At 35.2% G+C, this 16,731-nt stretch overlaps 1 protein-coding gene across 1 annotated transcript; it reads left to right on the top strand.

The window, feature by feature from the left end:
* Window positions 1–4,403: 4,403 nt before the first annotated feature.
* On the top strand, window positions 4,404–16,047 carry LOC149532374 (protein terminal ear1 homolog). The gene is made up of 7 exons (XM_089805705.1): window positions 4,404–5,109; window positions 5,408–5,671; window positions 5,772–5,964; window positions 6,099–6,215; window positions 6,308–6,449; window positions 6,565–6,689; window positions 15,987–16,047. The coding sequence occupies exons 1-7, from the start codon at window positions 4,404–4,406 to the stop codon at window positions 16,045–16,047; spliced, it is 1,608 nt and encodes a 535-aa protein (XP_089661831.1).
* Window positions 16,048–16,731: the final 684 nt, after the last annotated feature.

The following is a 16,731-nucleotide window of genomic DNA, read 5'->3' as shown; positions in this document are numbered from 1 at the left end:
AACCCTATCGAGTTCTCAATGCATTTTTTATTTTCATAACATGATTCAAAAAACCTGATTAGGTTATGGCTTGGTATTAGCCTAGGAAAATGACCCAAAGGCTTGGGAGACTATTTTCCCTCCATTTTTTTCCTTTAGATGTTTTTTCATCTTCTAAGATGAATTCTCGTCTTTGCCTTCATCGGGTTTTCTAACATTTGGTTAAGTGGGTATCTCTAAAATCACCACCATAATCTTACATGTCTTCTTCACTTTCTAACCAAATAATTTTTTCTTTTTTTGAACATTAATGTTGTAAAGTTTAATTACTTCTACCAATGCCTTGAAATTCCTCACAGACATATGTCTACTATTTTTTTAATAAACTTTTATATACTTAACCAAATTCAAAATAAATTATATATTACTATTCTACACTTGATTCTATACACTTTTTTAAAAAAAAATTCATTTTCGATTATTTTGATGCAAGTTATGCTCAGTACACGAACATGTACCAAAATTTCAAGATGTAGTTAGTTCAATAATTCATAATTAAAAAATTACTCATCATAACATTACAAAAAAATACACAACTTCTAGATATGACTCTTAACTATCATCCTAGATATGATAATTAAACATATTCATTTTAGAATTAATGTATTCTTACGTGAACAATTAATGTATTCTTAAATATATTTTTTTTAATGTTTTAAGACTGAATTTAGAATGTAATATCATAAAATATTACATTCTAAATCCAATCTTAAAACATTAAAAAAAAAATGACGTGTTCTATCATATATCATTCTTAATTCTATAAGATAGAGTGAGTAGTAAGAGGACCTTGACATTACTTGCAATTTTTTTTTCATGTTATGTATATATCATATTATTTTAGAATAAAATATTTTATATTTTTGTGAGGAGGCATTCTTGTATGATGGGTTTATTATGCTTTGACCAAGAAATTGGTGAAGAATACTTGATTTAAAAGTGAGCTATGAAAATTAACAAAAAATTATATTTTTTGTGATCATGCATCCTTGTATGATGGTTTTATTATGATTTGACTAAGAAAGTGGTTAAGAATAATTGATTTATATATGAGCTAGAATCTTCTAAGATTCGATAATTAAGGTGTTATTTGGTGGGGAATGTAGCATAGATGGTTGTATTATAATTTTTTGTATAAGATGCACCAAATTTGGAGTTATATATTTAATTTCAGTGTTCAATCATTCATAATTTTAAAAAAATACTCATCATAACATTACAAAAAAATACACAACTTCTAGATATGACTCTTAACTATCATCCTACCAAAGGGATATGCAAGATAATAAATACAATTTGGTCTTTTGTGCTACACATGGAAACAACTATGTTAGGGTTTTTTAAAAATCAAGAACTATTTTTCGTATGTGCAGGGTTTGACCCACCTAATCTTATCCATTTCGTAAAAACTCTAGTAGGTTAGAAAGTAGATTTAGAGCACTACAATTTATATGTTTTACACATTGTCATTTTTAGTGGATGACCCTCAAATGTCTCATCCAAGTTTAGGTTTACTCGATTCCATAAAAATATGTCCACTTATACCCCCCTTTTTGTACACCATCTTGGTGTACTCACCCTTACATACAAATATAAACAATATTGAAAATAATAGATCGCAGAGAAGAGAACACAAGAAACCAAGACTTAATGTTGTTCACCCAAACCCTGTGCTATGTCAACCAAACAACAAGTCCAACATTATTACAATCCAGTAATTACAACCTAATTACAATTTGTGATCTCTCACAACTCAATATCACTGCAAGAAGCAATTTTGTATCACACCTTATAAAATAATCCCTAACCCTAAGCTCTTTTATACAAGTATCTTTTTCCGCTCTAGGGTTAAAATTAGTTACAACATGTCAGCCATAAAATGTCGATAAAATAACCCCCAAAAAAAATTTCTCGGGGGCTACACCTTCGACCCCCCAACAATCATTGCCCAACGGCCCCAACTATATTGAGGGTTGTTGCCCCCAAACCCCTGCTCGGGGCCTAGCTCGGCCTCAAAACCCCCCGAGGAATTATGGAGTATGTATAGTACTTCTCCAATCAGTCACCACAATCTAACAAAATGTAGTTCAATAAAGATGGAATGAGAGAGAGAAAGTAATTCATACACACACATATGTGTGTGTGTGTGTGTGTGTGTGTGTGTGTGTGAGAGAGAGAGAGAGAGAGAGAGAGAGAGAGAGAGAGAGAGAGAGTACATGTATAAGAGATGGATAGAGGATGGGGAAGACACAAACATAGAGAGAGAAAGTTGAGATAGGGATGGATGAATAAAGTGATTTAAAGAGAAAAAATAGAGTGGGGGAGAGAGAGAGAGTGACAATTATAGAGAAGATGTTATCTCTTTGTTTCTCTTTATATCACAAACACTTTTTCTATCCCTATTTATCTCCTCTCTATGTGCTCCTCTTTCCCTTTATTTCTCAATATACATATATCTTTATTTCTTTCTATTTCTCTTTACATACATGTATCTATCTAGTGTACTTTGTTTATGTGACTTCACTTTTATCGATACCACTTAATTTTTTTACTTTAATAAATAATTCAATAAAAATTAAAACTATTATAATTATAATTAATAAGTGGAAAAATATGTTGAAATTGATTTGGTTTGATTCCAAAGAGGACAATGAAGGGGGTCATAGGACGTTGGGTATACTGGGTAAGAGTCAAGCTAGGATGAAACAAATGGCTAATAGAAAGTTGGATAATTGTGAGGAAGAGTTGAGGTCAACAGCCTCTAAGAAGACAAAGTTGAGAAGAAAGGAGAATGCAGTTAGGGAAAACAATGTTGGTAAGGCAAAAGAGGTGGATGAAGAAGATATTGAGGAAGTGACTTCAAACTTGGGGGTGGGGAAAGATGAAAAGAGAAAGGAGGCTAGTCATGATTCTATCCATGTTTCGGCTAGTTTCACCATGAACACCCTTGATTTCACTTCAATTTCCCATCTTGCTACCCAAACCAATAGTGATACCTCTTTGATGACCACCACCTCCTTGGTGAAGACTGACAAGGAAGAAAAAGACATGGTTTATTCTAACCCCAATGTGATGTACAGGCCTTTCAAATGGTGACATCTACAGGGAAATGTGTTGGTTGCTAATAATTGAAAAGTATTGCAAAGGAGACTAATTGTGAGATTGAAGCAATTAAAGCCCAATTTTGTATTTTGGATGAGTGCTTTGAGGATCTATCTAGATTTGTAGAGAAGGTGACTCATGTGATTGCCATCACGCTCCAACTACTCATGTAAGAAAATGAGGAGGAGGATCTTGGAATGAAGGAATCAAACAAACAATATGGCTTCCTGACGACAGATTGGGCTAACGTCTTGCTAGCAAGAAAGGAAAAGGGAAATGTTGGAAATTAAGCCTTTTTTTAATGTTGTTTTTACTATGCTCTTGTTTTGCTAGAATGTTCTAGCTAGTATTTCTCTGGATTGGTCGATAACGGCCTTATTAAAGTTAAATAACTCTTTAAGTAGTTATGTTTTAAGTAGATGTAGATGACATCTTTATTTGTGTGTCCCATTTATAAGGAGGAATTGTGCTCATGGTACTAAAAATCTGATTTTTATGTTAGATATGAACTTGTTTTATCTATGCAAGTTCAAGGGAACATGTTTTTGATATTAAGAAAAAGGATGTGAAAGTGCTGAATAGTTTAACCATTGTTTAACCTCTTCCTTTTAGCTACTTTAATATAAACATAATATTATTTAATATCAATTTATTGAATACTTGTATAATATATTATTTACATTAAATTTAATTTATATTGATAATTTAATATTAATTATTAACAAAGATATAATATAACTTATAGATTAATGTTTCCATGTATATTAATTATTATAAAATTTGTTTGATATTAAGATATAAATTAATAAATTTATTATTATAATTTCTACTTATAATCGAAAAAGTTATTAAAAATATAGAACAATTTACGGTGAGACGTCCCTCAAAATGCTCGGATTTTCAGTGGTTCTCCTATGCCGCGAAGTAAAGGCAACGACGAATTCCTCTTTGGCAAACACAACAGAGAAGCAGCCATTCACAAATGGTGTCGCATTTCCATTGAAGGCAAACACAACAGAGAAGCAGGCGTTGGGTAAGGAAAATGAACACCGTGTCTTCCATTCAGCCAAGAAAATGTTCCTGTTGTATTAGAACGAAGCATTAGTTTATTGAGGACATGAAAATAGGCGAACCACCGCCAAAAGACCACTCGGAAGCATTTGTTCTTGTCACGACTTTTGAAATCAGATTTTTCATTCCATCATTGCCATTACAAAGATATATTTTGGGGAATATTGGGGGCACAACAATTGTAGAAAGCCATGACTGCCAATTTGAATCCATGGGCGCAAGAATTTATTCCTCCTGCAGTGCAATACAGGACTCTCCCTCCACGTCCATCCACTTTTCCGATTGCCCCTCCAACAGTGAATGCAACCTCACTGATATCATACAATATTGTTCCTCCATTCCAACCGCACATAAACTATGTTCCACAGGTGAATTATATTTCAGCTACTATCTCTACACCGAGTTTCCCTCTCGTGGGTTGCCCGATTCCTTTTCCTCCTGTAAGTACTCCCTTTCCCAGTGGAAGAATAATGGACCCATCTAATTGTCTGCCCAATTTCTCGGTTTGCCCTCCCCATGAGCAGCAAAGTTTCAATGGCTCTCCACAGCCACACGAGTCCCGCAGCCTGCTTCTCTCTTCTGTCCCTCCTCAACTTAGTGAAGAAGATCTTCGGCGGAAGATGAGAAGTTGGGGGCCCATTCGAGCCCTCCACCTGCAAAGAAGATACGAGGGTGTTGTCACGGTGGACTACTTCGACCTCAGACATGCAAATAATGCCCTGTTCGATATACAACAAAGAATGGCCTTCCTTTGTTACGATCCGGGAATGGAAGGAGGCAGATTAGTTCGGGCCGAGTACGGCAGACCCACAGCTCAAAACCAGGGCACGCTTGTGGTTTCCAATTTGGATACCACCATCTCCCCACTCACTTTAATCTCCCGCTTTCAACGATATGGTATGTTATGTTTGGGACACATTTCCTTCATATGAAAAAGTTCAGCAATAAGCTCAGCTCTCATGATATTCATCAGCATGTTCGGTGAATGCTAGTGTTGTTCTATTTTCTTAATAACTTAAAATTGTTTGAAACATTATGATTAGGTATTTTTATCTGGTATATTAGTCAATTTTTCATACAGTCACTTGTTCGGTTGTTTTATCTTGTGGAATCAGACTTTCTTTGTGTTTCTCAAATTGTGAGGTAATTGAAACAACATGGATTGGATCCAACGTAATTGGTTTGGTTGTTTTAGGAGCTGTGAAGGAAGTAAGGGAGTCTCCTTTAAACAGTCGGGTCAAGTTTATAGAGTTCTTCGATGTGAGAGATGCCAGCCGAGCCCTAGAGGCACTGGACGAGACGCGAATTGGGTCCAACCCAGTGAAAATCCTCTTCAGTCATCTGGGCAGCCGAGCTCTGAAAGGCGCCGCTAATTTAAGCAATCGACCGCCCCGTCAACAACGCATTGATAATTCCAAATGGAGTAATGGCAAACATGTTGCCTACACTCACCAAGCTGGTATTGCAGTTCCACTTGAGAATTCCTACGGTTTTTAATGTTTTTCTGCTTTTGGCATCCCCAGGTTAAAATAATTCTCATGAATGCAGTCACTGGGCAGGTGTAAGTAATTACAAGTGCAAGGACAACCTCCGAGGTGAGGCAAGTATAGGAGCTAGGGCCACCGAAAGCGTTCCCAATGGTGGCAGAGGATCATTCCATGCTCAATTTGCTTTTAACGAGGACGAAGCACTATCAAACAGTGCACAGGCCAGAACAACTTTAATGATTAAGAACATCCCCAATAAATACCAGTAACTGCGCCTTATTTATTGTGCTCTTTATCATGTCAATAGTTAGTTGCAATGATCTGAAGTTCATAACCCTAATTAATAAACATCAATTCAGAAGCTATTGGTAATGGCTCTTGCATTGAATTTGTTTGCAGCCTAGACATGATTCTGGAATTGCTCGATAGGCACTGTATGCAGTGCAATGAGCAGATTAGGGAGGCTGATGAACCTCTCTCCGAATATGATTTCGTATACTTGCCAGTAGATTTCGAGTATGTTAAATTTTTATTGGGTTTTGTATTAAGTTATTAGGTTTTAAATATGTGCGTTAATAACAAGACTAATTTGGATGTGGTTTTTGCAGAAATAGGTGTAATTTGGGCTATGCATTTGTGAATTTTACATTTGCTAAAGCTACATGGAAGTTCTATAAATTATTCCACAACTATCATTGGACTGAATTTAATTCCAACAAGATTTGTGAAATTACATATGCCAGACTTCAGGTATTGTGATTTCAAGGAGAGCTTTATATATATGCGGGCTTGTGTGTTGGGCTCATTATACTTTTCTGTCTATATTGAAATAACCTTTGACACTGTTGGTTACTGTCTTTGATAGGGCCGTCGTCTTTTAGAAGATCACTTTAGAAATGGTAAACTTGAATGTGACATAGATAACTTTTTGCCATTAGTCTTTGATCCTCCCCGCAATGGGCAGAATTTGACAGTCACAAAAATCATCAGGTCTCTCCCAAAAGATAAAAATGGCAGCAAAATCATTTATAAGGGTAAGAGCGCTGCAGTCTGATAATGTTCTGCAGTCTGATAATGTTCATAACCTAAGTTGAATTTTAGAAACAAGATTTGTTAAGAAAGTGCTCTCCAATGTCACACATTCCATCTTTTTTTGCTGTTGTGATTACAAAACTTGAAGTTACTAGATTTAAAAGTATATAAGATGGTTGATGTATATATTGGTGTAGATAAGAAGTGTGTTTCAAAATAAAATTGATATCAATGAATTTCACTGTTCGAAAGGTGTAGATTCAAAGTGAACTCATGTTTCTTAAGCTAGATGTAGAGAAAATAATCATAGGTAGAATTCAGAGAACTAAATTGTATTTTTTTTGTTACTATTGAAAAATGAATTATTCATGATTGAATATAAAGAATTTGTGACAATTAAAAATCAAGAAAAAGTACTAGCTACACATGTATTTAGATACGTTTTATTGTCAGCTAGTCTTTAATGCTCAACTTCCTTCTGAATCACAAATGAAATGACATTTCAAATCCAAGTGATTTGTTTTGTTGCAATGAACTTGGACTCATTGCCTAAAACTTAATGACACTTACAACATCAAATAAATAACTTAGGTTGAACCCGCTTCTCGATTTCTTTGAGAACTTTTGTAAGTGAAAGAGTTTGTGTACTTGTTGAAACGATAACAACCAACTCTGCTTTTGTGGATGAGAGTGTTTGACAATTTACTTTGCTTCTTTAAACTTCAAGTAATCAAACTAGAACCAAAAGAAACAAAATTTCAGATTAAACTTAAGGTCATCCACACTACCTCCCCAATCTAAATCACTAAAGCCAACATTGAACCATTTTAGATTAAACTTAAGGTCATCCACACTACCTCCCCAATCTGAATCACTAAACCCAACATTGAACCTTTTGAAGAGTACTAATGAATTCCACTAAAAAGTTTTATAGTGTCTTTTACACACCTTAAAATTTTCTTGGTTTCTTTGTGTGTATTTGATGAATTTGTCATGTATCTTGAAATGACTAAAACTGAATAAGCAATATCAGACCTTGTGTAGGTTAGAAATATCAAACTTCAATGTTGAAAAGGTATATTTATGGCCACTTAATCTCTTCTACTGATCCAATGCTATTTTCTCTAACATTAGGTAACCATCCGCAAAAAATTATAAGGGAGAGACAACTGAAAATGATGAATATTGATTCCTTCTAAGAGACCTACTAGTTTCTTATGCTCGATCAATCCACTTAAACCGTCTCCTAGAATAATGAACAAAAAGGGAGATAACTAGCTCTCTTGTCAAACATTGTGAGAGGAAGGAAAAAGACCACAAGGAAAGCCATTAATTAAAACTAAGAACTTTGCACATGTAATACAAGACATTCATTTGATATATTTTTTTTTGGAAAACACATTCTTGTTATCACTTGCCTTAGGAAGGACCAACTAACCCAATCATATGCTTTCATCATGTCCAATTTCAAAATCATTGAAGACGACACTATTGTCATAATAGAATGAAGAACTTCATGAGCAACCAAGGAACCTTCCATTGTTCTCTACCTCGAACAAAACCTTCTCGCTGTTATGAAATAATGGATGGCTTAACCCTTGCTAATCTGGATGCAATTACTTTGGTAATTCTTCTATAAATTGTATTAGATAAAGAGATGGACCAAAATTTACGAAAGTGTTAGGATGGAGACATTCCAGGATAAGTGTGGCAAACATTGTATTAAATTGCTTTAGCATACATCCATGGATTTTAGATTCTTTAATTGCCCTCCAAATATCCATTGCCATAAAATCTCATCATTTTAGAAAGAAGGGTTATTAGCATACATCCATGGATTTTATATTCTTCAGTTGCCCTCCAAATATCCATTCCCATAAAATCCCAACATTTTAGAAAGAAGAGTGTAATAACCCTAATAGGACCTATAGCTTTATTTTCTGCCATCAAATGAGACCAATAGAGGAATGCAATCTAGGACCTTTAAGCTGTCCCATCCAGGGCCTCATTGGAATTCAGAAGCTCCCATGAAAACTGAACTGCTTGCTGAATCAATTTCTCATCTCTAATTACTATCCCCAAGCCATCCTTAGTTTAAAACTTGTGTTCATGTCTCCCTCCTTTAATCAAAGTTCCTTGAATCCAGAAAATTTATTCTCTCAAGAGTGCCTCGTCAAGTTTCTCCTTCAAACTTTTTGTATTTCATACACCTCAATGGGTCAATCCATTTCAAATAATGTGTTTATTCCATTGCTCTAATTCTTATTCTAAATACATCTTTACTTCAAAAATATTACCAAAACATTCCTTATTCCATTCGTTAGTCTTATGTTTCATATACCCTAGTCTATTGGGTAGTTGAAACATCCTAGATCCTTCCACAAAAGCACTCTCCCTCTACTCAAAAACAAAGTGATATGTTTTTTTTTTCCTTTGAACCACATTGTCTCAATCCTGAAGTATGAACTCGGCTTACAACCAGTAGCAGACCTTAGATTTTAAGTCGATAGGAAAGTGATCAGATCCTGATAAGGGAAGAGAGCTCTTAGGTCCTTCGATTAAAGAAGGGAGCTCTTAGGTTTGTTTAAGGAAAAGGTTGCACACAAATCAAGTATTGAAACAATGTAACGGCGCGCCCTATATTTTTTTGGGCTTTTTATCTATCCTATAATCTAGTAGGCTCAATATATTAATATATCTAAACTAAACTTTAATTCTTTTAGATTAATTATCTCTTCTAGATTCATCTTAATTTATTAATTTATTATTTTTTTACTCTATTTACACTCTAAATGTATTTTTTCTACAAATTATATTCCACACTAATTCATCAAATTTGCATACTTTATTTTATTTATATATATAATACATAAGTATTTTAAATACTATTATATATTAATTCTATATTAATTTAATTGTTTCAATTTTTTATTTTAATATTGTATAATCATTTTATTTAACTATGTGGCACTTGTTTTATAAGAAATCTCAAAAATAAATTGATTTTAACTGGTGGAAGTGAAAGTTTTAATCATTAATTAAGTTAACTCAAAAAGTGATGCAATACACAAGTAAAAATAATAATAAATAAGATTTCAATAAGAAACAATACCATAACTTGACTATCACATTATACCATAGTTCAACTTCCTTTAAACATCACACAATAAGAAAGAATTACCACTTTTAGCCTAAGAATCAAATCTTAGTGTATGTCATAACACTCGCAAATAATATTGATAATGTTGATCCCTATCATATGTACAATCCAACCACTTCTCATCATAGCATGTATGTAGAGCACAAAATTTACAACATTTAGTAGCTTGTATTTAATAAAAAAGGTATCATTCTATATTTTTAATAGTGCATACATATTTAATATTTTAATATAAATGTTATTCTAAACTATTTTTTTTTAGAGAAATTGTTCCTATAAGACTTCAAATATATGAACCAATCAAGTTAAAGTAAATACTCATATAGAAATGATGAAGTATTAAATAATGTAATCTATGACAAATGCAATAAAAATTTGAATTAATTTTTTATACATTAATTTTTGGATCTTCCCAACGAAAGCTTTTTTAACCTTTGAATGTAATAAACATTTTTTTTACAAATTGCAATAGTTTCTCTATTTTGACACAAGAAAGGAGAAACTTAAAGTGTTTTGTAAGAGTTATGTTATGGTCCTTGAACTTCTTTCTTTGTATAGATGTATATTGTATAACTAGTTGTTTATAGACATATCCTTCCTAACCAATTTGAAGATCTCTTAGTATAAAAATTAAATTTAAATTTTATACTTTGTTAGAAATAACCCTTCATTTAGTAGATTCCTTCCTAATCAATTTGAATATCCCCTAGTCCAAAAATATCATTATATTTATACTTTACTAGAAATAACAGTACATTTAATAGCTTCCATCCGAATAATTTTAATAATCCAATAGTCTCAATAATATAATTATATTTTATATCTTATTAGAAATGATGATACATTCAATTATTCCTCCCATTGAAAAGTGACTCAAAGATTAACCACTAATGAAACTTCCGAGGACAATTAGATCCTCTCCATACATAAATCATAATATCACAAATAAAAAACACAATACTAAAAGAGACAAACCACCTAAACACCTTCCCTCGTGGCTTCTCATATCATGCCCTTAACGTATGTGAAAAACCTAAACTTGCTAAGACTGAATGCCCAAAATAATGAACAGAGTAAATAGACCAAACTAAACTTGACACATATATCCTAAACTGAAAGGAAGGGAAAATAAAAAAATTCAAAGACAAATATAGATGACAAGCTAGGAAATGATAGTTTACCTTGACGATGACATCAGCCCTAGAAACTCAGTGGTTCCAGAGTTATCAGCACATTAAAATGACATCCCCAACCATTTGCCCATTTCTGTCACAGATCTGAAACATATTGAAAAATGTTTATATCTATCATTCATAAATCTGTTCTCAGCATCAAATATCTTTCGCTTCCACAGAAACATTGTGTTGCATACAAATATCAACTCCTCCCGAATTTAAGAGCGCTTGAAAGTGACTCCTCGGCACAAAACTCAGAACCACACATTGAATCTATTTTTAAAAATATAAACCAAGAAGGAAAATAGAAGTACATTTATCCATTGTTCTTGAAAATATTGAAATTAATTGCCATTAATAAGGCTAATGATAGCATGATCTCACACAAGGGATCCGTATATTGTTCGGAGATCTGCAAATTAAATACTACCCAAAAGTACTGTGTTAACTTTTTAGTACTGTAGCTAAATCTCCATGAGCCGGGACAAAATGTATTCGCAAAAGCAAACTGGAGGCCTTGCTTGGCGGGGAAGTTTTCGTAGCATGCTTTTGAATTCTTGATCTTGTATTTAATTTCTTTGGGGGAGTACTTTACGTGCTTTCCCACTTTTTAGAGGTCTGCTTACACCTGCAAGAAAGTTATTATGTCGTGACTAGGGGGTTGGGGGGTCTTGGACAAGAAGGTGGGGTGGCGAACAACCGGGGGATGTGGTCACAAGGGAGGTAAGTGGGGAGGTGGCGAGAGGTCAGAACTATTAGGGTTCTTCCTTCTATTTTCCCTAACCCTCCAAGTTATAACACGAGGGACTAGCAATATTATAAAAGTATAAGAATGGTTAAATTTAGAGTAGACGACATTTTGATGTAGGAGTATTTTGGGTTCTTTGCAATATTGTATCAAAAATATTCTCTCTCTCTCTCTCTCTCTCTGTTCTTTAATTTCCTATTTGTATAGTTTTAGTGTCCCTTGTGACACAGGTAAAACATCTCCTAGTTTATTAATTTTTAAAATAGATAACTTACCAATAGCACAGGTAAATCATCTCCTAGTTTATTCATTTTTAAAATAGATAACTTACCAACCAATGATTACCTTGTCACGATCTAAATAGTTATGATCTCCTCAATAGAAGTCAACTTGGTGTCATAGAAAGATGACTGCAAGTATAAATAATTTTTGACACAATCTCATCTTTGATAATTGCCCCACCAACATCTCTAATTTCGCAAGATACTTATGTAATCTTATGCATATATAATTATTGATGTTCTCTTCTTCTGTCATCCTTATAGATTTAATTTTTTCTTTTAGATTTTGTAAGCTCTCTTGTTGCAAAAATTTGTCTCCTTTATAAATTGATTTTAATTTTATACAAATCTCATTGGTTGTCTTATGTTCCATCACATTTTTATATTTGGTATCAGCTAGAGCATTGAATAAGGCTCCCCTTGCAACCATGTTATTGTTGGCAAGTTGGGTAATATAGATTCACGGATGTTGTCATTTATATCATCACAATTATCAGTTAAGGTCACATGGAATAAGGATATGGTTTTGGATTAAATTGATGAAGAAATTGTCTAACTATTGTATAAGCTAAAATCTAATGTAAAGGAATACAAAGTAAACTAAGTATTCGATAAAACAAGATAATTTAATATTTATGAAAAGACCATAAAAGAGCATAAAATGAAAAGCCAACCTTGTAGCTCCTTTGATGTTTGGATTTGGTCCAAGGATGAGATGTGTGCTCAAGAAGATGCTCCAAGATTCGAAGGGGATTCAACTAGAGGATACATATAACAAATCAACCGTGGGTGCAATTTGCTAGTTTATAGCTCTCAAGTTGGGATTAAATAAATTAATCTCAAAAGGTGGATGAATAGGGAAGGGTTCAATTTATAGACAAGGAGAGGGTGAAATAGCCAAACCAGATGAAAACATGGAGAGATGTTAAGAGTGGCCACAATCAAACCCCAATTTAGGAATTAACCATGAATTGAAATATCTAGATGAAATGGTAGCAAGTAGTAGTGATAGATCTAACATAAAGAAATGTAAGTCTATGAATATGATCTTGAATTTGGAATGTAATCAAATATGTAGATGCAATAGCCTTGACTCAACTTCAAAAACACTAAAAAGGAAATCAAAACCTTCATGAATGAATGTGCATGAAATATGCCTTAAGAATGAATGTAGACGAATGTAGATCTTGAAAGGATGAATGTAGATGATGAAGTAAAGGATCTTGAAGTGTATAAAGGGAGATCTTGAAGTTTGAAAATGTAATGAAAGATCTGGCATAAACTCGTTCAATAGCTTGAATGCATGAATCCTTAATCTTCAATGGAAAGACCTCTTGAATGCCTTGAATGGTTGAAGATTCCCTAAGAACTTGAGTACTTTAGCCCAAGTTCTTGATCATAGAATGTGTGGAAATAAGATTGATGGATGAGAAATGGAGTGAATGGATTAGTTTATAAAGGGCTCAAAATTGACTAACTCTAGCAAGCCGACCCACCTAGAAGTTAACATTGTAAAATAATCTAGACACAGGACTCGAGCAATCAACCCAAAACAAGGCCCAAGTAGGGGCGCAATATATTGTTGATTGGTTGAGCAAGGGTGCACTACATCCCTGATTGGTACGGAAGCACTTTGGACTTTCCAACTAGGGCCCATAACCCTTGGGGTCCCTTGAGGATCCCAAAAGAGGTATCAACTCTCACAAATCATGTGCAAAACCCAAGATATAACCATTTTGGTGTAGATAAGATATTTTGAGTGATTGGATGAAAGAAAGGGAGTACCTAGGTGATTAGATCCTGCCTCAAGCTTTATGCCATGGAAAAAAATGACGAGTCAGGATCAAACTATCCTCAAAATGGCTATACTTATCACTTGTGGAGTAGAAAAAGTTAGGTATACGATGTACAAAAAGCTAATGTTCCCTTTCTATCTTTGAAAATAGGGGGGGGGGGACTTGAGAATAGGGTGGGAATAATAGAGTAGTAGGGCCACCTGCCCCACCATTTGTATAGGCACCTGCCTGAATAGTAGGGCAATACATGCAACAAAAATAGTTGCGACACCGGATTAAAAGCCCATAAATGACCTTTAGTGGGCCGATCGTTCGGAGTGCCCAAGAAAATGTAGCTTGTAGAAATAGGGGCTTTAAAGAGGATCAATTAGGTTTTACCCTGAAAATTCCACCTAGGAGAAAGGAGAAAAAAGCAAAGAAAGAGGAAGATATGCAAGTGAATGATGACCTCACATTAAATAGGTGCTAAGTCATCATTAAATTTTTTGGAATTTACAAGTGGAAAGATTTACTTCTGAGAGGTGGGTGGGGGTGTGGGTGAATCAGAAGTATCAAACTTTAACCTCTAAAACCTTTAATTGAGATTAATCACATGCATCTACCATATCTAATTAACATGAAAGTAAAGACATGCATGAAAATAGATAACACAAGATTTGGTCACCCAGAAGCCCTCCAAAATGAGAAGGTAAAATTGGGATGGGGATGACACTTACAAATTATCACTACAGCACTATGTAACTGGCTAAGGTTACAAAGTTTGACTACTATCAATGGTCTGCCCTATGAAAGGCCTGCCCTGTTAAAAATGACCTGGTTAAAGGATTTACAAACACTCACTTGGAATGTTACTGTATACACTAAAAATTGTCCCGAATGACTATATTAATCTAATTAATACTAGTCACATTCCTCTACTTATTTAATTAAATTATTTTAATTAAATAAGTTCATTTTTGCCTAAGTATTTAAATTTAATTTAAATACTCCTAGCTCTAATGTGTTAATTTTAAATTAACACATGATTCTCCACGTATTCCTTTTTTAAATAAATTTTATTTATTTAAAATCCTCCATATTCCCATTAATTCTTCTAGACCTTGATTAAATTAAATTTTATTTAATTTAATCTTTATTCAAACTGCCTAGAGATACGTGCATTCATATGAGTTGTCATCACATCTTTTAAGCACATGTTTTCTACACCATATGAATCTTCTACACACATACCATTTTATCAGTCTTATCTATCTATCTAGAATGTGAGATAAGATGCTTAGTTGTCAATTCTTATCCTTATCTCCTATGCTTAGTTGTCAATCCTTATCCTTATCTCTTAGTGGTTTCTAAGCACATTCTAGATGCTTCCTCCATCCACTTTAAATAGATGTCTTGTCTCAAGCTTTCTTTAGAAAGGAGACAGACACGTATACACACACGAGACACTACGGGAAGAGAACCCTGGCTGGGTTAGGAATCATTAGAGGTCCATTAGAATTGCTTATCGTTGCATCATCATTCTGTTATTTTGATTTCTCATATCATCTAGTCTAGGTACATTTTCCATTTGCATTCATACATCCAAGAGATTCATCCATTATTGTGTTCCTAAGAGCATACCGAACATTTTCTCCATTGCTATGTTCATAGTTTGAGGTTTGCATAATCTTGGTTACAATTTTATGCAACACATTTTTGGCACGCCCGGTGGGACCCACTTCGCGGGTTCAACTTTGTTCAAGCTAAGGTGGAAGGGCTCACGGCTGGAGAATAACTTGCGTAGGGAGCATCAAATCAAGCCACGAGGTCAGTCACCATCTTTGGAGCGCATGAGGTGAGTACCCTATATTTTGTTCTTCTTTGTTGAAAAAAAAAATGCATAGGGGCTTGGGGTAGGTTTTCTTCAATTTGCTTTATGCTATTTAGGTTATTAAAAAAAAAAAAAGGATAGGGGGTTATTTTCTTGCATATGGGGAGGGGAGACAACAATTAAAAAAATATATAAATTAGGAGGGTTTTGTTTATTAAAAATATTTTTAAAAAAAAATTCAAAAAAAAAAAAAAAAATACAAAATAAATTTTTTTTTTTTGACAGAACCGCCGCCGCTGCCGGCTCCCTCACTTCTCCAGCCCTGGCGCCGTCGTCGCCGCTCTAGCCCGAGCCGCCTCCGCCGGCGGCTCCCCTTACTTCTAGCGCCGTCGCTGCCGCCCCAGCCACTCTCTCTTCTACCGCGCTGCCGTCCCCGCCAGTGGCTTCTCCTTCCTCTTCCTTCCTCTTGGCGCCGCTTCCGCCCGTGGCTTCACCTCCGCGCCCCCGCCTATTTTCTCTGCCCGCGGCCGTTCCTTTTCTTCCGTGGCACTGTTTTCCTTGCGGCCGTTGTTTCCTCTCGTGTCCTCTCCCGTGGCCGCGGCCACCGCTGAGTAATGAGTACCGCGCCCGCCTTTTTCCTTTACCCACATTCGCCACCGCCTCCATCAACGCCTGCAGCCGCCGCCACTATCTTCACCTGCGTCTCCATCTCCGACTTGGCGCGGCCCCCATCTCCGCCTGAGCTCCTCCTCCGCCCACAATCATATGCACCGCCTGCAAAAACCCCAGGACTCATATTCCCTTTGCTATCCTCCTGCAGATTGTTTCGACCCTGTTCTTCCTCCCGCGGCCGCTCTTTTTCTCCCGCGGTCGCTATTTTTCCCCTGCGGCGCTATTTTTCGCCCGCGGCCTCTGTTTTTCCTCCCCGCGGCACTGTTCTCCTCCCGTAGCCGCGGCTCGTTGGTGCTGCCCCCGCCTTTTCCCTTCGTTTATGATCGCCCGTCGCCACCAATAATCCCACGATCACTGC

Source organism: Cupressus sempervirens, chromosome 10 (assembly GCF_028749045.1).
Source record: "Cupressus sempervirens isolate cs-2001-9-10 chromosome 10, ASM2874904v1, whole genome shotgun sequence".
Taxonomy (NCBI): domain Eukaryota; kingdom Viridiplantae; phylum Streptophyta; class Pinopsida; order Cupressales; family Cupressaceae; genus Cupressus; species Cupressus sempervirens.
The sequence above is the reverse complement of the archived record's forward strand: the minus strand, read 5'-3'. Positions and strand labels throughout refer to the sequence as shown.